Source organism: Bufo gargarizans, chromosome 2 (assembly GCF_014858855.1).
Source record: "Bufo gargarizans isolate SCDJY-AF-19 chromosome 2, ASM1485885v1, whole genome shotgun sequence".
Classification (NCBI taxonomy): Eukaryota; Metazoa; Chordata; class Amphibia; order Anura; family Bufonidae; genus Bufo; species Bufo gargarizans.
In genome coordinates, this window is record NC_058081.1 from 467929022 (window position 1) to 467951609 (window position 22588).

At 45.9% G+C, this 22588-nt stretch overlaps 1 protein-coding gene across 1 annotated transcript in view; it reads right to left on the reverse strand.

Moving 5' to 3' along the window:
* ANO2 (anoctamin 2) overlaps window positions 1-22588 on the reverse strand; it is a 505309-nt gene that overhangs the window by 315452 nt on the left and 167269 nt on the right. The window contains exons 4-7 of the mRNA XM_044277837.1: window positions 22482-22580; window positions 21427-21581; window positions 15524-15578; window positions 14472-14523 (exon numbers count right to left, since the gene is read on the reverse strand). Of these exons, the coding sequence (XP_044133772.1) occupies window positions 14472-14523; window positions 15524-15578; window positions 21427-21581; window positions 22482-22580 (361 nt within the window). The remainder of the gene's footprint in view (window positions 1-14471; window positions 14524-15523; window positions 15579-21426; window positions 21582-22481; window positions 22581-22588) is intronic.

Consider the following 22588-nt stretch of genomic DNA (forward strand, 5'->3'; position numbering starts at 1 on the left):
TTTTAATACCTCTACAGTGCTCTCAGTATTTATACTGCCCCCTGAAGTGCCCCCAGTATTTATAATGCCCCCTGCAGTGCCCCCTGCAATTATATTCCTCTGTCCACCATACAGGCCCATGTATATAACATCACACCATCTCCCCTGCCCCCTTCAAAATACAGTCCTATGTAAATAACATCACTCCCCTCCCTTCAGCCCCTCCAACAAATAGTCCCATGTAAATAACACTATTTCCCTCTCTCTGCCATAGAGTCCCATGTAAATAACATCACCTCCTCCCCAGCCGCCTCCAACATGCAATCTCATGTAAATATCACACCCTCAAAATTCAGTCCCATGTAAATAACATAATTCCCCCCCACCAGCCACCTTTAACATACAGTCCCATGTAAATAACATTGCCACCTTAACATTCAGTCCCATGTAAATAACATCACTCCCTCCCACAGCCGCCATCAACACACAGTCCCATGTAAATAACATCCCTCCCTTCAGCCTTAACATACAGTCCCAGTTAAATAACCACGACTCCCAGCATTCCTCTGCCCCTCCCTTCACTTACCTCTCCTCATGTAGCAGATATCACAACAGCTTCTTCCCCCAGGTCTTCTCCTCTTCACTGCCGTCCTCTCCTGCACTGGTCACATGGTGGTGACATCATCGCAGGTCCTTCTCAACCACTGCCTATTTTACTGGTTACATGACCTGTGATGTCACCACAGGTCCTTCAGTTCTTCCAGTGTATTAGATTCAATAGTATTGCTGTCCTGAGGATGGCAATACAGTTGCATCTAGCAGGCAGGCAGGACATTCGGGGGCCTGGGACAAAACATCAGGGGCTCAGGCCCCGAATGTTTTAATCTAGCAATGCCCCTGTCACTGCATCTTGGCAAGATGTTTACATACAGAACTTCCTGTTTTCATCACCCAGCATGCTTTTCTCAATGTTTCACAGGGCTTGCTCCACCAAGGTAGCATGGAGTGAACATATCAAGAGGACATGACTACTGCAGAGAGAACAGTATGGCAGAGCAAACCCTGTGAAACATTACATAGCAAAGCATGCTGGTTTGGTTTTTAAATCCAGCAGGAAGCTAATGAAAACAGAAAGTGCTGCATCGGAACATCCTGACAGGATGCTGTAATGTGGAAAAAAGGGCAAGAGGAGTGCTGACATAAAAAAGGTATATGGGACAAAGTATGCAGTGTTTGGCAAACTCTGGATAGATAAAGAAAAATCAGCTTGAAACTGGAGAACCACTTTAAATCCTTAGAATATGCCATCAGTGTGACATCATTGGAGGTCCATTCACTGAGAAACCTCCCCAATCAGTAGTATGAGGCTGTCAAAGTGGATCAGTTGGGCTCAGATCTTTGGGACACCGACTAATCATCAGTAGCTGCGGCTGTGCCCAGTATTGCAGTTGAGCCACATTCATGTGATTAAGCTGCAGTACTAGGCACGACAAAGTTATGAGAAGGAGCTCTGCAGTCCCTTCATTCTGTTGATTGTCCAGGGCCAGAAACCAAGAGAGAACAATGAAGCCAAATTAGAAAGCAGATCACTAAACAGTACCAAGCCAAGGTCATAAACAAGCAGTCAAGTCCAGGACAAATACGTCAGGCAGAAGGAGTCCAAGAACCAAGTCAGGGTCAAACCAGAAGATGCAGAAAAGCCAAATCAGCAACCAGGAATCAGGGTCAAAAGGACTTGCCAAAATCAGAAGTCAGGAGGTCAGAACAATCTACAATCAAAGAGCTAGTGAGGTATATAAAACCATTCATAGGCAATCTGTGACCAGCACATTGCCAGTTTAAATAGCCTGCACTTCCTGGTCACGTGATGCACTGCCTAGTCACGTGACACGCCCGATGTTACATGACCTCTGACATCAGAATACCTGATGCTGGAGATCTGACTGTCTCCCTGGCAACCGGACACTGGCAGGGACATGGAGAATTGTGCCTGCCGGTTCTGGTAGTGACTAGGGATGAGCGAACTCGAACTGTATAGTTCGGGTTCGTACCGAATTTTGGGGTGTCCGTGACACGGACCCGAACCCGGACATTTTCGTAAAAGTCCGGGTTCGGGTTCGGTGTTCGTCGCTTTCTTCGCGCTTTTGTGACGCTTTCTTGGCGCTTTTTGAAAGGCTGCAAAGCAGCCAATCAACAAGCGTCATACTACTTGCCCCAAGAGGCCGTCACAGCCATGCCTACTATTGGCATGGCTGTGATTGGCCAGAGCACCATGTGACCCAGCGTCTATTTAAGCTGGAGTCACATAGCGCCGCCCGTCACTCTGCTCTGATTAGCGTAGGGAGAGGTTGCGGCTGCGACAGTAGGGCGAGATTAGGCAGATTAACTCCTCCAAAGGACTTGATTAATCGATCGATCTGCAGCTGTGCATCATTGAGCTGCTGAAATTCAATTGCTCACTGTTTTTAGGCTGCCCAGACCGTTTGTCAGTCACTTTTTTCTGGGGTGATTGGCTGCCATTTTGTGTCTTGTGGTGCGCCAGCACAAGCTGCGACCAAGTGCATTTAACCTTCAATGGTGTGGTTGTTTTTTGGCTAAAGCCTACATCAGGGTGAAGCTGTCACACCAAGTGCATTTAACCAGCAATAGTCTGTTTATTTTTTGGCCATATACTACATCAGGGGCAAGCTGCGCCTGTCACCAAGTGCATTTAACCCTCAATGGTGTGGTTGTTTTTTGGCTAAAGCCTACATCAGGGTGAAGTTGTCACACCAAGTGCATTTAACCAGCAATAGTCTGTTAATTCTTTGGCCATATACTACATCAGGGGCAAGCTGCGCCCGTCACCAAGTGCATTTAACCCTCAGTAGTGTGGTTGGTCAAGCTGTCACACCAAGTGCATTTAACCAGCAATAGTCTGTTAATTTTTTGGCCATATACTACATCAGGGGCAAGCTGCGCCTGTCACCAAGTGCATTTAACCCTCAGTAGTGTGGTTGGTCAAGCTGTCACACCAAGTGCATTTAACCAGCAATAGTCTGTTCATTTTTTGGCCATATACTACATCAGGGGCAAGCTGCGCCCGTCACCAAGTGCATTTAACCCTCAGTAGTGTGGTTGGTCAAGCTGTGACACCAAGTGCATTTAACCAGCAATAGTCTGTTCATTTTTTGGCCATATACTACATCAGGGGCAAGCTGCGCCTGTCACCAAGGGCATTTAACCCTCAATGGTGTGGTTGTTTTTTGGCTAAAGCCTACATCAGGGTGAAGCTGTCACACCAAGTGCATGTAACCAGCAATAGTCTGTTAATTTTTTGGCCATATACTACATCAGGGGCAAGCTGCGCCCGTCACCAAGTGCATTTAACCCTCAGTAGTGTGGTTGGTCAAGCTGTCACACCAAGTGCATTTAACCAGCAATAGTCTGTTAATTTTTTGGCCATATACTACATCAGGGGCAAGCTGCGCCCGTCACCAAGTGCATTTAACCCTCAGTAGTGTGGTTGGTCAAGCTGTCACACCAAGTGCATTTAACCAGCAATAGTCTGTTAATTTTTTGGCCATATACTACATCAGGGGCAAGCTGCGCCCGTCACCAAGTGCATTTAACCCTCAGTAGTGTGGTTGGTCAAGCTGTCACACCAAGTGCATTTAACCAGCAATAGTCTGTTAATTTTTTGGCCATATACTACATCAGGGGCAAGCTGCGCCCGTCACCAAGTGCATTTAACCCTCAGTAGTGTGGTTGGTCAAGCTGTCACACCAAGTGCATTTAACCAGCAATAGTGTGGTTATTTTTTGGCCATATCCCAGTCTAATTCTGTCACTAAATCCATACCGGTCACCGAGCGCCTAAATACTAGGCCTCAAATTTATATCCCGCTAAATCTGTCGTTACCGCTGTACTGTTGTGGCTGGGCAAGTTATTTAGTGTCCGTCAAAGCACATTTTTTGTTCAGGGTTGAAATACAATTCCCAATTTAGCAATTTCATAATTTAGTGGTTTCTGCTATATCAGAGCTATTTGAAATCTATCCCTAAAAAGGTATATAATATTCAAGGTGCACATAGGGTCATTCAGAATAACTTCACACACACGCTACTGTGCATTTCCAAGTCTAATTCTGTTAGTAAATCCATACTGGTCACCCAGCGCCTAAATACTAGGCCTCAAATTTATATCCCGCTAAATCTGTCGTTACCGCTGTACTGTTGTGGCTGGGCAAGTTATTTAGTGTCCATCAAAGCACATTTTTTGTTCTGGGTTGAAATACAATTCCAAATTTAGCAATTTCATAATTTAGTGGTTTCTGCTATATCAGAGCTATTTGAAATCTATCCCTAAAAGGGTATATAATATTCAAGGTGCACATAGGGTCATTCAGAATAACTTCACACACACGCTACTGTGCATTTCCAAGTCTAATTCTGTCACTAAATCCATACCGGTCACCCAGCGCCTAAATACTAGGCCTCAAATTTATATTCAGCTGAATTTGAATACAATACATTGGGCCAAATAATATTTTTGTTGTTGTGGTGAACCATAACAATGAGGAAATCATCTAGTAAGGGACGCGGACGTGGACATGGTCGTGGTGGTGTTAGTGGACCCTCTGGTGCTGGGAGAGGACGTGGCCATTCTGCCACATCCACACGTCCTAGTGTACCAACTACCTCAGGTCCCAGTAGCCGCCAGAATTTACAGCGATATATGGTGGGGCCCAATGCCGTTCTAAGGATGGTAAGGCCTGAGCAGGTACAGGCATTAGTCAATTGGGTGGCCGACAGTGGATCCAGCACGTTCACATTATCTCCCACCCAGTCTTCTGCAGAAAGCGCACAGATGGCGCTTGAAAACCAACCCCATCAGTCTGTCACATCACCCCCATGCATATCAGGGAAACTGTCTGAGCCTCAAGTTATGCAGCAGTCTCTTATGCTGTTTGAAGACTCTGCTGGCAGGGTTTCCCAAGGGCATCCACCTAGCCCTTCCCCAGCGGTGGAAGACATAGACTGCACTGACGCACAACCACTTATGTTTCCTGATGATGAGGACATGGGAATACCACCTCAGCATGTCTCTGATGATGACGAAACACAGGTGCCAACTGCTGCGTCTTTCTGCAGTGTGCAGACTGAACAGGAGGTCAGGGATCAAGACTGGGTGGAAGACGATGCAGGGGACGATGAGGTCCTAGACCCCACATGGAATGAAGGTCGTGGCACTGACTTTCACAGTTCGGAGGAAGAGGCAGTGGTGAGACAGAGCCAACAGCGTAGCAAAAGAGGGAGCAGTGGGCAAAAGCAGAACACCCGCCGCCAAGAGACTCCGCCTGCTACTGACCGCCGCCATCTGGGACCGAGCACCCCAAAGGCAGCTTCAAGGAGTTCCCTGGCATGGCACTTCTTCAAACAATGTGCTGACGACAAGACCCGAGTGGTTTGCACGCTGTGCCATCAGAGCCTGAAGCGAGGCATTAACGTTCTGAACCTGAGCACAACCTGCATGACCAGGCACCTGCATGCAAAGCATGAACTGCAGTGGAGTAAACACCTTAAAACCAAGGAAGTCACTCAGGCTCCCCCTGCTACCTCTTCTGCTGCTGCCGCCTCGGCCTCTTCTGCTGCTGCCGCCTCGGCCTCTTCCTCCGCCTCTGGAGGAATGTTGGCACCTGCCGCCCAGCAAACAGGGGATGTACCACCAACACCACCACCACCTCCGTCACCAAGCGTCTCAACCATGTCACACGGCAGCGTTCAGCTCTCCATCTCACAAACATTTGAGAGAAAGCGTAAATTCCCACCTAGCCACCCTCGATCCCTGGCCCTGAATGCCAGCATTTCTAAACTACTGGCCTATGAAATGCTGTCATTTAGGCTGGTGGACACAGACAGCTTCAAACAGCTCATGTCGCTTGCTGTCCCACAGTATGTTGTTCCCAGCCGCCACTACTTCTCCAAGAGAGCCGTGCCTTCCCTGCACAACCAAGTATCCGATAAAATCAAGTGTGCACTGCGCAACGCCATCTGTAGCAAGGTCCACCTAACCACAGATACGTGGACCAGTAAGCACGGCCAGGGACGCTATATCTCCCTAACTGCACACTGGGTAAATGTAGTGGCAGCTGGGCCCCAGGCGGAGAGCTGTTTGGCGCACGTCCTTCCGCCGCCAAGGATCGCAGGGCAACATTCTTTGCCTCCTGTTGCCACCTCCTCCTTCTCGGCTTCCTCCTCCTCTTCTTCCACCTGCTCATCCAGTCAGCCACACACCTTCACCACCAACTTCAGCACAGCCCGGGGTAAACGTCAGCAGGCCATTCTGAAACTCATATGTTTGGGGGACAGGCCCCACACCGCACAGGAGTTGTGGCGGGGTATAGAACAACAGACCGACGAGTGGTTGCTGCCGGTGAGCCTCAAGGCCAGCCTGGTGGTGTGTGATAATGGGCGAAATCTCGTTGCAGCTCTGGGACTAGCCAATTTGACGCACATCCCTTGCTTGGCGCATGTGCTGAATTTGGTGGTGCAGAAGTTCATTCACAACTACCCCGACATGTCAGAGCTGCTGCATAAAGTGCGGGCCGTCTGTTCGCGCTTCCGGCGTTCACATCCTGCTGCTGCTCGCCTGTCTACGCTACAACGTAACTTCGGCCTTCCCGCTCACTGCCTCATATGCGACGTGCCCACCAGGTGGAACTCCACCTTGCACATGCTGGACAGACTGTGCGAGCAGCAGCAGGCCATAGTGGAGTTTCAGCTGCAGCATGCACAGGTCAGTCGCACTACAGAACAGCACCACTTCACCACCAATGACTGGGCCTCCATGCGAGACCTGTGTGCCCTGTTGCGCTGTTTCGAGTACTCCACCAACATGGCCAGTGGCGATGACGCCATTATCAGCGTTACAATACCACTTCTATGTCTCCTTGAGAAAACACTTAGGGCGATGATGGAAGAGGAGGTGGCCCAGGAGGAGGAGGAGGAGGAGGAGGAAGAGGGGTCATTTTTAGCACTTTCAGGCCAGTCTCTTCGAAGTGACTCAGAGGGAGGTTTTTGGCAACAGCAGAGGCCAGGTACAAATGTGGCCAGCCAGGGCCCACTACTGGAGGACGAGGAGGACGAGGATGAGGAGGAGGTGGAGGAGGATGAGGATGAAGCATGGTCACAGTGGGGTGGCACCCAACGCAGCTCGGGTCCATCACTGGTGCGTGGCTGGGGGGAAAGGCAGGACGATGACGATACGCCTCCCACAGAGGACAGCTTGTCCTTACCCCTGGGCAGTCTGGCACACATGAGCGACTACATGCTGCAGTGCCTGCGCAACGACAGCAGAGTTGCCCACATTTTAACCTGTGCGGACTACTGGGTTGCCACCCTGCTGGATCCACGCTACAAAGACAATGTGCCTACCTTACTTCCTGCACTGGAGCGTGATAGGAAGATGCGCGAGTACAAGCGCACGTTGGTAGACGCGCTACTGAGAGCATTCCCAAATGTCACAGGGGAACAAGTGGAAGCCCAAGGCCAAGGCAGAGGAGGAGCAAGAGGTCGCCAAGGCAGCTGTGTCACGGCCAGCTCCTCTGAGGGCAGGGTTAGCATGGCAGAGATGTGGAAAACTTTTGTCAACACGCCACAGCTAACTGCACCACCACCTGATACGCAACGTGTTAGCAGGAGGCAACATTTCACTAACATGGTGGAACAGTACATGTGCACACCCCTCCACGTACTGACTGATGGTTTGGCCCCATTCAACTTCTGGGTCTCTAAATTGTCCACGTGGCCAGAGCTAGCCTTTTATGCCTTGGAGGTGCTGGCCTGCCCGGCGGCCAGCGTTTTGTCTGAACGTGTATTCAGCACGGCAGGGGGCGTCATTACAGACAAACGCAGCCGCCTGTCTACAGCCAATGTGGACAAGCTGACGTTCATAAAAATGAACCAGGCATGGATCCCACAGGACCTGTCCGTCCCTTGTCCAGATTAGACATTAACTACCTCCCCTTAACCATATATTATTGGACTCCAGGGCACTTCCTCATTCAATCCTATTTTTATTTTCATTTTACCATTATATTGCGAGGCTACCCAAAGTTGAATGAACCTCTCCTCTGTCTGGGTGCCGGGGCCTAAATATATGCCAATGGACTGTTCCAATGTTGGGTGACGTGAAGCCTGATTCTCTGCTATGACATGCAGACTAATTCTCTGCTGACATGAAGCCAGATCCTCTGTTACGGGACCTCTCTCCTCTGCCTGGGTGCTGCTCCTAAATATCTGACAATGGACTGTTGCAGTGGTGGCTGACGTGAAGCCTGATTTTCTGCTATGACATGCAGACTGATTCTCTGCTGACATGAAGCCAGATCCTCTGTTACGGGACCTCTCTCCTCTGCCTGGGTGCTGGGCCTAAATATCTGACAATGGACTGTTGCAGTGGTGGCTGACGTGAAGTCTGATTTTCTGCTATGACATGCAGACTGATTCTCTGCTGACATGAAGCCAGATCCTCTGTTACGGGACCTCTCTCCTCTGCCTGTGTGCTGGGTCTAAATATATGCCAATGGACTGTTGCAGTGGTGGCTGACGTGAAGCCTCATTCTCTGCTATGACATGCAGACTAATTCTCTGCTGACATGAAGCCAGATTGTCTGCTACGGGACCTCTCTCCTCTGCCTGGGTGCTGGGCCTAAATTTATGAAAATGGACTCTTACAGTGGTGGGTGACGCGAAGCCTGATTCTCTGCTATGATATGAAGACTGATTCTCTGCTGACATGAAGCCAGATTGTCTGTTACGGGACCTCTCTCCTCTGCCTGGGTGCTGGGCCTAAATATCTGACAATGGACTGTTCCAGTGGTGGCTGACGTGAAGCCTGATTTTCTGCTATGACATGCAGACTGATTCTCTGCTGACATGAAGCCAGATCCTCTGTTACGGGACCTCTCTCCTCTGCCTGTGTGCTGGGCCTAAATATATGCCAATGGACTGTTGCAGTGGTGGCTGACGTGAAGCCTCATTCTCTGCTATGACATGCAGACTAATTCTCTGCTGACATGAAGCCAGATTGTCTGTTACGGGACCTCTCTCCTCTGCCTGGGTGCTGGGCCTAAATTTATGAAAATGGACTCTTACAGTGGTGGGTGACGTGAAGCCTGATTCTCTGCTATGATATGAAGACTGATTCTCTGCTGACATGAAGCCAGATTGTCTGTTACGGGACCTCTCTCCTCTGCCTGGGTGCTGGGCCTAAATATCTGACAATGGACTGTTGCAGTGGTGGCTGACGTGAAGCCTGATTTTCTGCTATGACATGCAGACTGATTCTCTGCTGACATGAAGCCAGATCCTCTGTTACGGGACCTCTCTCCTCTGCCTGTGTACTGGGCCTAAATATATGCCAATGGACTGTTGCAGTGGTGGCTGACGTGAAGCCTCATTCTCTGCTATGACATGCAGACTAATTCTCTGCTGACATGAAGCCAGATTGTCTGTTACGGGACCTCTCTCCTCTGCCTGGGTGCTGGGCCTAAATTTATGAAAATGGACTCTTACAGTGGTGGGTGACGTGAAGCCTGATTCTCTGCTATGACATGAAGACTGATTCTCTGCTATGACATGAAGACTGATTCTCTGCTGACATGAAGCCAGATTGTCTGTTACGGGACCTCTCTCCTCTGCCTGGGTGCTGGGCCTAAATTTATGACAATGGACTGTTGCAGTGGTGGCTGACGTGAAGCCTGATTCTCTGCTATGACATGCCGACTAATTCTCTGCTGACATGAAGCCAGATTGTCTGTTACGGAACCTCTCTCCTCTGCCTGGGTGCTGGGCCTAAATTTATGAAAATGGACTCTTACAGTGGTGGGTGACGTGAAGCCTGATTCTCTGCTATGACATGAAGACTGATTCTCTGCTATGACATGAAGACTGATTCTCTGCTGACATGAAGACTGATTTTCTGCTATGACATGAAGACTGATTTTCTGCTATGACATGCAGACTGATTCTCTGCTGACATGAAGCCAGATTCTCTGTTACGGGACCTCTCTCCTCTGCCTGGGTGCCGGGGCCTAAATATCTGAGAATGGACTGTTCCAGTGGTGGGTGACGTGAAGCCAGATTCTCTGCTATGGGACCTCTCTCCAATTGATTTTGGTTAATTTTTATTTATTTAATTTTTATTTTAATTCATTTCCCTATCCACATTTGTTTGCAGGGGATTTACCTACATGTTGCTGCCTTTTGCAGCCCTCTAGCCCTTTCCTGGGCTGTTTTACAGCCTTTTTAGTGCCGAAAAGTTCGGGTCCCCATTGACTTCAATGGGGTTCGGGTTCGGGACGAAGTTCGGATCGGGTTCGGATCCCGAACCCGAACATTTTCGGGAAGTTCGGCCGAACTTCTCGAACCCGAACATCCAGGTGTCCGCTCAACTCTAGTAGTGACAAGTACATCAATATTTTTCCTGATAATTGTTTGCCTGCCCTGATCTAGAATATACAGTCTGATAAGATTTTATGGTACCATGGTGATTTTATGGAGAATGGACACAACCAGTGGCGTACCTTTAATAGAGGCAGACCATGTAGCTGTTATGGGGCCTGTAGGGGAAGGGGTCCCGACTGTGGAAGAAAGGCCCTGCCCCTTATTACAATTAGTGCAACAGCTTCAGACTAGAGTCCTTGCCAGGGCCTCTGACTCGGCCTTCCAGCTCCCCTCACTGCTTCTCCTCAGCAGGATGTTCTCTGGATTCCCCCTTCCCCCCAGTAAGGACCGGATCCCACCATGAGGAGATGCCCCTAGTCTCAGGCAGAAGCCTGCACATGTCCTCAGGTGCTGCACTATATACATATATATATATATATATATATATATATATATACACACACAGATGTAGCAGAGTTAACACACACTTGATGAGTTTTCTCATTTAGTTAATGACTAGTATTAAGCAAACTTGTATTTTCAAGTTCGGCATACAAAGTTCGGGGTTATTTTAGAATTCTGTTATGGATTCTGCTACCACGGACCATAACAAAATTCTATGAGAGCATGAACCACGGAAGCCTATAAGAGGCATTCCATATTGTATTCTGTCATAATAGAAGTCTATAGCCAGCATAGACTTCTATTAGGATGGAATGCAATACGGAATGCCCCTTATAGGCTTCCGTGGTGCATGCTGTCATAGAATTCCGTTAGAATTTTTAGATAACCCGAACTTTGTACGCCGAACTTGAAAATACTAGTGTCACCGCCAGCTCTGTGAGAAGATCTGGCAGACGTTCTTCTCTACCTGTTGTATGATGTTCTTTGTTTTGGTTTCACTTTCTAATCTCCTTTCCTTCTCCCAGCTGTCACCTATTTGCACTGATTGTCTCCCTTTATATTCCCTCTCATACTGCCTCACTTTGCGGTTTATACTTCTTCCTGGATGAGTTGTTCACTGCTGGATACTGCTTCTCCTGATTCCTCAGATAAGTCTGTTTCCTTTATTTGTGTTTTCTTGCTGGCTTTATTGTAGGTGACCCTGACTCCGTCCGTATTAAGTGCAGGAAGACGGTGGTCGTGTCCCCTCACTAATGTAGGGTTTTCAGGTGTCACACAGTATAAGGTACGAGGGCACGCAATCGTCTACCATTAAGACCTTTGCATGGGCATAGCAGTCAGGGAGAGCTCTAGGGGTTTTATAGGGCTCACCCATATGCTCCTTAGTTTGGGATCAAGACAGTCGGATGTTTATTTATAAGTTCCAGCTTTCTGCAACACCATCCGTGACAACTAGTTTGCACAATACTAGTAATGACTGTGACTGTTAAAGGGGTTGTCTGTATTCAGAGCTAAACCTGAACATATCCCCTTCTTTCCCCACTTAGCACCTCTGACATGAGCATTTCATACTCCGATGCTCTCCCTTGCCATGTGATGAATTGCACAGTGCAAGAGCTTTTCCTGCAGACCCTGTGACATCACCGGATCTCCAGAAAAATTCTCCAGATTCAGAGCAGGGCAAGGGAGAGCATCGGAGCATGAAATGCTCCAATGCTCATGTCAGAGGGGCTGAGTGGGGAAAGAAAGGGATATGTTCGGGTTCAGTTCTGAACCCGGACAATTTGAAGTCATTGGATCATTGCATTTAGATGCCGTATTAGTCTTCGTTCCTATCTCTGGTGAAGGCATCTGGTAGAGAACATCCTGCCAGAGTTCACCACATCCAGCATTGCTGGATTCTGCCCTTCACCAGTAACAGTTTTTGTCAGGCCGAAACCCTGCTGGTAGTCTGCCATAGTCTATGGCAAGGAAAGCTCAGCCTGCAGCCCTCCAGCTATTGCAAAACTACAACTCCCAGCATGCCCTTATAGCTATAGTTTGTCCAGGCATGCTAGGAGTTGTAGTTTTGCAACAGCTGGAGGACGCAGGTTGGGCATCCCTGGTCTATGGGGACCGGCGGTGAACGGTAGAATCTAGCAATGCTGGATCTAGTAACTCTGGCAGGATGTTCTCTGTCGGAACAGCCTGCCGGATACATTCACCTGAGATATGAATGAAGCCTTAGGCCGATGATCCGTCAGAAGAAGAGAAAAATAAATAAAACACAGATCCTGTGTGTTAAACATCCGTTATGCTCAGTTATGCACATTTTGCATGCTCTTGAGCCATTTCCATCTGAGATCTTATTTTTTTTTAGATGTAAAAAATTGTTCTACACAAAGTATTTAGTTTTTTTTGTCTAACGTAACAGACAGAAATGGCTAAAATGGATGCAAAATGTGCATAAATGAGTATAATGTATACAGGATCTGTTAGTTTTTTTGTTAATTTTTTGTTTCTTTTGACAGATAAGAAAAACGGAAAACTAACAGTAATGTGAACGCGGGCTTGAACAGTAGTGCTACATAGTACATTATACCTACTAATGTCACTCCTTGTGTACATGTTATTTTATAAGCACCCCCCCAGGTTATCAAAAACAGTAGTAATGTGTAATGTAGCACCAATGTACCTACCTAAGGCACAGTTAATGGGTGAGGGAGAGGGTGGGCTGGGGTAGAAGGTTGGAGGGACCAGGGATGGGTAATCAGAGGGGCTTGGGAAGGACCATGGGGGCCCAATTCTGATTCTTGCTATGAGGCCCAATGAATTCTATGTACGACCCTGGACACAACCCCTGTTACTACATTGACACATAAAAGAGCAAAGTTATTTTATATTTTTTGGCTTTTACGACATAAAAGCACAATGAGAGCCAGAATGCATGTTTCATAGAACGGCATCAAATATCATGAAACCTCACAGGTAGTCCTGGAGCATATTTTCCTATGTCAAGCCAGCACCAGGACTGCTTTTAGGAAGTTCAGTTCATTATTAGCATGTGTAAAGCCAGTAAAAATATAGTTAAACACAAGAGCAGAAATGATGGAAAGATTGTATATACTAAATTCACCTGCATATGTAATAATGTGTCAGCAAAAATGCTCTATTATTGGTCCAAGTGCTATGAAACACTGGAAAATTTAATATCAAGATCATAAAATTCTAGACAAAAACATTCAAAATGAATGTACCCGTATTAAAGAGAATATAGACATGCATAAATATTCATCCTGTTTTAACTAGTTGAAGGATAGCATGTAAGGTATGCACTGTAAAGTAAATAGGAATTCACCCAATATATGCATGCAAAGATACAACCTGCTCATTGGGCCCTATTAGCACAAATATTTTTTTTGCCAGTACTTGCTCCTGATAATTAGCCAGTATACTCGTACCACCGATCATTCGATAAACAAGCAAGAGCTCGTTTGTCAGCAGATTTGCATACATCATCAGGATGAATGATGCCCGATTATTGGCAGCACATCTCCTTTTGTAATCAAGAATGTGCCGGGGAAAATCAATAGAACTGATTGAGGGAGGAACGACTCAATCATTTCTCACACAGTTACTTTGCATTGGCCTGTTTAATAGACCAGTGCAAACGAGCACCGATGGACGTGTTTAATGTTTATTGGCGTCTAATAGGGTCTTAAGAAAGGGCAAACCATTAGTCAAACATTTGGTTTCTATAATGTACAATACAATGAATCTTTTAATAATGGGCTACCACAGAGAGAACTCCTACTGTGAGGTCTGTAGAGCCGTTTACCCCAGCTATTGTTGATGCCTTCAAGATGGCAGGATACTACACTAAGCTCCTTCATGTCCATGGTCACATTAGCAAATAAGGGAAGGGAGGAAGGCCCAATCTTAGAATAGGCGCAGAGGCATTAAATGGGGGGGGGGGGGGGGGTGTTAAAAAGGGTTGCCTATTTTTACTATTGGTCCTTTTTTGAAAATGATTGTGTATTTTGGAATTTCTACAAATGAGCTTTCTGTAGCCTTCACGGTACCTGTCCCCCCCCCCCCCCCCCCCCCCCCCAAATCTGAAAATATGTGACTTTATTTAAAATATATAAATCAAATACATAACAACAAAAAAATCACACATACCCATACTGTATTTGGCCTTTGTACAAGATGTTCTCTTTAGAATTTCATATACCTAGCAAAAAATACAATCATAAATCAGCTTAAAGCATTTTTCGAGGATTTTATTTTGATGGCCTATCCTCAGTATAGCCTATCAATATCTGTTTGACAAGTGTCTGAAATGGCACAATGCTGCTAATCAGCTGTTCAGTAGTAGCTCCGTCTCTGGAAGTCAGCACTGGAACAACACAGCTCTGGTCATTGTGTAGGGGACAGAGCTGCAACTGCAGTGCTGCTCCCATTTACTTCAGTGGGAGCAATATTGCCCAAACCACTACACAATGACCAGAGCTGTGTAGTTCCCATGCTGGAGGATTATGGAGCATTAGACCCAGCTGATCAGATATAAATGGCCTACCCTAAGGATGTGCCATCAATACTAAAATCTCAGAAAATCATTTTAATAAATTCTAGATAGATGGATGGATAGATAGATAGATAGATAGATAGATAGATAGATAGATATATAGATTATGCAATAAACAGATATTAGGGTATATTGGACAAATAGAAACCCTAACTAAACTATAGCTTGATAGAAAGAAAAATAAATATTATATTGGCCCAATCACTGATGGGCTGAGGTTCTTAGGTTATCCTAGAGGAATTCATTCTGAGGGTCCACCATTCATCTTTATGGAACATACTATGACTGTACATTGCATTGTAAATAATATCTAATAGACATAAATCCTTGTGGCAAGTGATATGTTCTAAAGTCATCTCCAAATGGAGTTGTCTTCAGCTGAACCCCTGGCCAGGGGTTGCCAGAGACTGGAACCAGGGTGCTCTGGTAGTCAAATTGGCCAGTCTGGCTTTGAACCCTAAGGAAACACTTGAGGGGCATACTGTAGGTTTAACATTCACATAAATTTTTCAACCATCTTGTGGCATCTCTGCAGTGTTCAGTTACCAATGATAAGCATCTGATGACCACAATAAATACATAGTAGGCCAAAAAAATAACTGGGCAAAATATTACTATGTGGACTTAGAGTTTGAGAAATACTTACTATTCGACTACGTGTTGCATTGTCAAAAAATGTGTCCTTGTCTTTGATATTGTACCTGAAATATTAATTTAGAATTAACATCTTGTATTAATTGAGGTGAATTAAAGTGAAAACTCTACAATAATTACATCTGTTGGATTCTATTGACTGAAACCTCAGAAGTCATATGAATCAATTAGCTCATATCTGGTCACCAAAGATCCCAGAAAAGCTCTGAGTATTTTAAACAACCCATTGATTGCTCTTACTCCAGAAGCTTTCAGCACTTGGATTTCCTGCTTAGAACTGTAAGCTTTCCAGTGGCGTCGCTACAGGGGGGCAAGAGGGGGGGCCATTGCCCCCCAATGTTATTCTTTGCCCCCCCGGGTGCCCCCCGCTGATTCCCCAAAGCAGCTGCTCTACCTCTTGAGCCCCAATGGCCGGTGAATACTAATAAGCGCTTCCATTATGGAAGCGCTCATTAGTACCGAAGGACCAGGAAGCGGTAAACTCTCTGTACTTACCGCTTCCTGGTCCTTGGCTGTCGGCTGTGCAGGGCTGCGAACAGCATAAGGGTGCTCTGTGACTTCACGCTGTGCGTGCCAGTTCAGAGCATAGTCAACTGAGGAAAAAGAAAATTGCAGGCGGCGTCCAGGAGCAGGAGAGTTAAGTGTTTTTTTATTTTATAAAAAATGAGGCTGCTGGGGGCATAATAGGGGCTAATGAGAGGCATAATGGGGGCTAATTAGAGACATAATGGGGCTATTAGAGACATAATGGGGGCTAATTAGACTATTAGAGGCATAATGGGGCTAATGAGGCATATGGGAGCTAATGAGGCATATGGGGGCTAATGAGGCATATGGGGGCTAATAAGATGCATAATGGGGGCTAATGAGAAGCATCATGGGGGCTAATTGGAGACACAATGGGGGCTAATTAGACTATTAGAGGCATAATGGGGCTAATGAGGCATATGGGAGCTAATGAGGCATATGGGGGCTAATGAGGCATATGGGCGCTAATAGGTGGCTTAATGGGGCTAATGAGGCATAAGGGCTTATAATCTGGGCTAATGAGGCATACGGGCTGATATGGGGGCGAATGAGAGGCATGGGGGTGATAAGAGGCATAATGGGGGCTAATAAGAGGAATAATGGGGGCTAATGAGGCATAAGGGCTTATAATGGGCGCTAATGAGGCATAAGGGCTGATATGTGGGCTAATGAGAGGCATGGGGGCTGATATGGGAGTGATGAGAGGCATAATGAGGGCTAATGAGAGGCATAATAGGGGCTAATGAGAGGCATAATAACAGTGTCATCCACAGATGCCCCCATAACAGTGTGTTTTGCAAAGATCCACCATAACAGTGCACCTGCGCACTGACGAAAGACAGAAAAAAGGGGAAAGAATCCGCAGAAGCAAGCAGAGGACGGCCCAGCAGACGACTGAATAGCTTCATAAATTGCTTTATTATAAAGGTATCCCTGCATACTGCAATTCTCTCGTATTTTGTAATCTTATTTATATATACTTATTTTGTTTTTGCCCCCCCCCCCCATTTTTGACTGTGGTATCTTTGTGCCCCCCTATACTGTATATTGTTCCTAGAGTCACCACTGGAGCTTTCTAACTAGAATGGATTTTAGAAATAACCATAATATGATTGAACAAAGATGTGTCTATCAAGGATTCATGGGAATTAAAGAAGTTGTCCACTTTAGCAACTTGCACATTCTTTTAGGGAATGCTCCTCTATTCAAGAATGGTTCTCTAATCAAGACTCATCCTCTACCAGGCAATGCTGATAGTCTCATTCAGAGGAGATCTTAGCTCTAGAGCAGGGGTGTCAAACTCAAATTCATCGGGGGCCGCATCAGCAGTTTGGTCACCCTCAAAGGGCTGGTGTATCTGTAGGACTATGTGTCCACTCTTTATTATCATAAATTATTGTCACTACATTCAATTATTACTGTTTTTTGTAATAATGTAAGTAATAACTAGCTCTGAAAGCTTGACCTGCAAGCGCTGACTGGGGTCACATAGCATTATGCTGATTTATGATGCTATGTAACCCTTACAGTTCTGGAATGTGTTGGATAACACTGACATAATACTGTAAGGGTTACCGCATTTTTCGCCCTATAAGACGCACCGGCCCATAAGACGCACCTAGGTTTTTGAGGAGGAAAATGAGAGAAAAAAAAATTTGAACCAAAAGGTGTGCTTTTGGTGGGTTTTGAACTAATTGTGGTCTGTGGGTGACACTGTTATGGGGGATCTGTGGGTGACACTTATGGGGGATCTGTGGGTGACGCACTGTTATGGGGGAACTGTGGGTGACACTTATGGGGGATCTGTGGGTGACACTTATGGGGGATCTGTGGGTGACATTTATGGGGGATCTGTGGGTGACGCACTGTTATGGGGGATCTGTGGGTGACACTTATGGGGAATCTGTGGGTGAAACTTATGGGGGATCTGTGGGTGACACTTATGGGGGATCTGTGGGTGACACTTATGGGGGATCTGTGGGTGACACTTATGGGGGATCTGTGGATGACACTTATGGGGGATCTGTGGGTGAAACTTATGGGGGATCTGTGGGTAACGCACTGTTATGGGGGATCTGTGGGTGACACTTATGGGGGATCTGTGGGTGGCTCTTATGGGGGATCTGTGTATGACAGTTATGGGGGGGATCTGTGGATGACACATATATAGCATCTTATGCTATGTGTCATCCACAGATCCCCTCCATAAGTGTCCCTGTAGTGAATGACCCTCAATACACGGGGTGGGGGGGGGTCGCATCTGCTGTATAATCCTATGTCTAATAGTTAATTGTATGTAATCGCATAATCAGCGCTGTGTATAAACCGGTACTTAAAACTACAAGCGCTCGCTGCTCGGTAGGCAGAGAGGAGGGAGGAGGCAGGCCGGGAGGACAGGCGCTGGCAGCGTGAGTCATACGTCATGCGCCCACGTCGCCTGCTTCATTCATAAAGTGGGCGGCGCAGGCGCGTGACGTATGACTCACACTGCCAGCGCCCATCCTCCCAGCCTGCCTCCTCCCTCCTCTCGGCGAGCGCTTGTAGTTGTAAGTACCGGTAATACACAGCGCTCCTTATGCGATTTATTATCACTTCCTGCAGGGGCCGCCTGCAGGAAGTGATAATAAAAGGTGAAGGCTGGCGGTCGGCGGCGGCTACGCGGGCCACATGACGAGGTCTGGCGGGCCGGATTAGGCCCGCGGGCCTTGTGTCTGACACCCGTGCTCTAGAGAATCAAAGGCATCCACTGGAAACAATTACTTTCTACATAAATGTCCATGGCCATCCTTATTTCTTCTTACAGAAGACAATGCATTTCAGTTACAGCTCCAGCATCAGGCATCACAACCCACAAACACCTACTAGAATCAGGACCAGCAATCTAAGGGTCCATTCACATGTCCGTAATTTGGGTCCGCATTCGTTCCTCAATTTGTGGACCCATTTACTTTCAATGGGGCTGGAATGGATGCAAATCCGCAGTTCCGGGATCCGCATCTGCATTTTTGAGATCCGCATCCGTTTTTTTGGGATCCGTCTTTTCAGGATCCGCAATTCCGTTCCTGAAAAAATAGCACATGTCCTATTCTTGTCCGCAATTGCGGACCAGAAAATACATTTTCTATTATAATGTCTCTGATGTGCAGTTCGCAAATTGAGGATCGCACATTAAAGGTGTCCGTTTTTTTGCGGATTTGCAATTTGCGGATCCGCAAAACACTTACGGGTGTGTGAATGGACCCTAAACAAGAATTATCCAAAGAGAAGTTTCCTTTAAGAAGGTTTGGGGGGGCGGGTGCAGAATTTATTGGAAGCACTGTAGCTTCTGAAATGGCAGCCTAACAGTCCGCAAATTGCAGATCCACAAAACACGGACACCTGCAATGTGCGATCCGCAATTTGCGAACTGCACATCACAGACACTAAAATAGAAAATGCCTTTTCTGGTTCTATTTTTTTCAGGAACGAAATGTGGATCCCAAAAATGCAGATGCAGATCCAGGAAGTGCGGATTCGGATCCGTTCCAGCACCATTAAAAGTAAATTGGTCCGCAAATTGCGGAACAAATGCGGACCTAAATTACAAACATGTGAATGGACCCTAAGGCCTAGTTCACACAAACTTTTTTTTTGCAAGTGTACGGGCCGTTTTTTTGTGTTCCGTATACGGAACCATTCATTTTAATGGTTCCGCAAAAAAAAAAACTGAATGTGTTCCGTATGCATTCCGTTTCCGTATTTATGTTTTTCCGTTCCGTTGAAAGATAGAGCTAGTCCTATATTTGGCCGTAAATCACGGGTCGTGGCTCCATTAAAGTCAATGGGTCCGCAAAAAAACGGAACAAATACGGAAAGGTATCCGTATGTCTTCCGTTTCCGTTCCGTTTTTTCTGAACCATCTATTGAAAATGTTATGGCCAGCCCAATTTTTACTGTATACTGTACATGGCATACGGAAAAATGGAACGGAAAAACGGAACAGAAACGGAAACACAATGGAAACAAAAAATGGAAAAACGGATCCGTGAAAAACGGACCGCAAAACACTGAAAAAGCCATACGGCCGTGTGAACTAGGCCTAAGGGTCCATTCACAGGTCCATAAGTATTTTGCGGATCCGCAAACTGCGGATCCGCAAAACACCGACACCGGCAATGTGCGATCTGCAATTTGCGGACCGCACATCACAGACACTATAATAGAAAATGCCTTTTCTGGTCCGCAATTGCGGACAAGAATAGGACATGTTCTATTTTTTTCAGGAACGGAATTGCGGATCCCGAAAAAACGGATGTGGATACCGAAAATGCGGATTCGCATCTGTTCCAGCCCCATTGAAAGTGAATGGGTCCGCAAATTGCGGAACGAATGCGGACCGAAATTACGGACATGTGAATGGGCCAAAAAGTTGATCATGAACATGGGATTTTTGGTGGTGGATCTTCGAACTTCAATTAGAATTATCCAATAACAATCTATGGAGGATAACTCCTGACATGTCTGATTTAGCAATTACTTGCATTCCCCATAAAATAATGATTGTGGGGCATTTTTCTAAGTCATCTACATCCCCTGCACCATTTCTATGCAATTCCTACAGAATATTTATGAATAAATTGACAAATCAGTATCGAACAAAGTCCAAGTGTGTAAGGAAAGACACCAAACTGGTAACACCCAGTTGTCAATTTCTTCATATATTCCCTGAAGGAATAACAAAGTAACAATATATTACAGTATTCTAAGAAAAGATGTTCTAGGATTGATGTTTTATGTAGCATTCAAGTATTTACTAAGATAGACATGTCGGTTGAGGTGACAACAAGAACATTCATAGTCACTAGAGGTGACAAGACTTAAAAGTCTGTTGGGACCAACAGACAGGATTAGATAGGCTGTATTTTTATCCAATAAGAGGCACCTGAAGTATCTAAAACATTTATCTGTACCTCCCCCCACATCAAACTAATATTTGGTCAAGTATGTACTGTATATTAATGGGCTTTTGGTGTAAGGATTGTTTGGCTCATAGCTCTTTGATATCTATGGCTTGCTCTAGCCTATAGAGAAGGACGGGAAGAGTTAACCAAAAAAATTGAACGTTGAAAGTGTATATAAAAATTGGTGATAACTAATACGCTTGCTGAATGTAATAAATCTCCCGACTCAAGACGCGTGAATTGTTAATAGTGGCTTTTTCTAGTTATCGCAGTTGCTCCATGTGATACTAGGTTGAGGCACAGCATGCTCCTTATGTGACTAATACAACTATTTAATCACGCTTCACATGTTCTTTTAGTTACATTGATTCAAACCATCCCTGTTTTGTCTGTCTAGAAGTCACAGCATGAGGCTTGTTCTACTCACAGATGCATTTTATCTCTGGAGAAAGGATAAGACAAAGGTTTCATCTTTGCATTGTCACTAATTTGTGGCACATTGGGTTGTAAAGGCTTGGTACATTTGTTCCATATACCGTACAGCTTTACTGTGATACCACTGTGTTCTTTGACTTCATACATCTGAAAAATATGGAATATAGGAGTTTAATAGATAATACATGAATACATAAGGAAATATATACATTACAAGAAGAACGTGATATGGTTTGTCTCTTCTCAAACATTGATGGCCTATCTTTAGGATAGGCCTTCAATATAAAATAAGTGCGGGTTTCACCTCTGGGACCCACAAGTATCAGCAGAACAAGCCCCAAAGTGAAGGAGAACTCACAGCGCAAGCTTCCACCCTCTATTCACCCTGAAAATAGCCAGTAGTGAATGGGAAGGGTGGCCGTGAATGAGTGGTGTGCTCTCCATTCATGGCTATGAGACTTCTGAAAGTAGCCAAGCGCAAGCTTAATTTAGAGTCTGAGATGGGCTAACCACTTTAAGGATGTCATACACAGCATAGACAGTAACAAAGAGTTGGCAGCTATTTTTCCAACTTCCCCATAAACACACAAACCTACCTTGGCAAACATACATGTTTATTTCAAGGAGGAAAGGGAAAAATGCCAGACAATTAACATTAGAGGTTTTTACCATTTTAATGCATCTCCTATGCAGACCTATGTCTCTGCAGCATTACAAACTTCAAGCAACTCCCATCCAGACTGATTGTGCATTCGTATTATCTTCAATCTGCCCTGTACTTTCTAAAAGGAATCTGTCCCCAGGATCTTATTCTTCAACAATTATCCTCTTCACTTGAACTGGAATGAGCTATACAAAGTCACTGGCCTAAGGAGAGGGGGTGTCAGACCACCTCCTATATGATATTGATCACCTATTATCAGCACAGGTCATCAGTATCAGAATTTAGGAAAACCCCTTTCACACACACACACACACACACACATCATTCTGCGGCATTGTTTGACTGCACAGGACAAGTCCCTTCCCTAGGACCATTTTTCGTACCTTTTTTGTGGGCACCTTTATTTTAAGGAATTCTGCTTCACGACTTAGAACATTCCATGGCGCGTGAATCCTTACAAAGTTCAGCCCTTGATTCTTACTCTAAAATA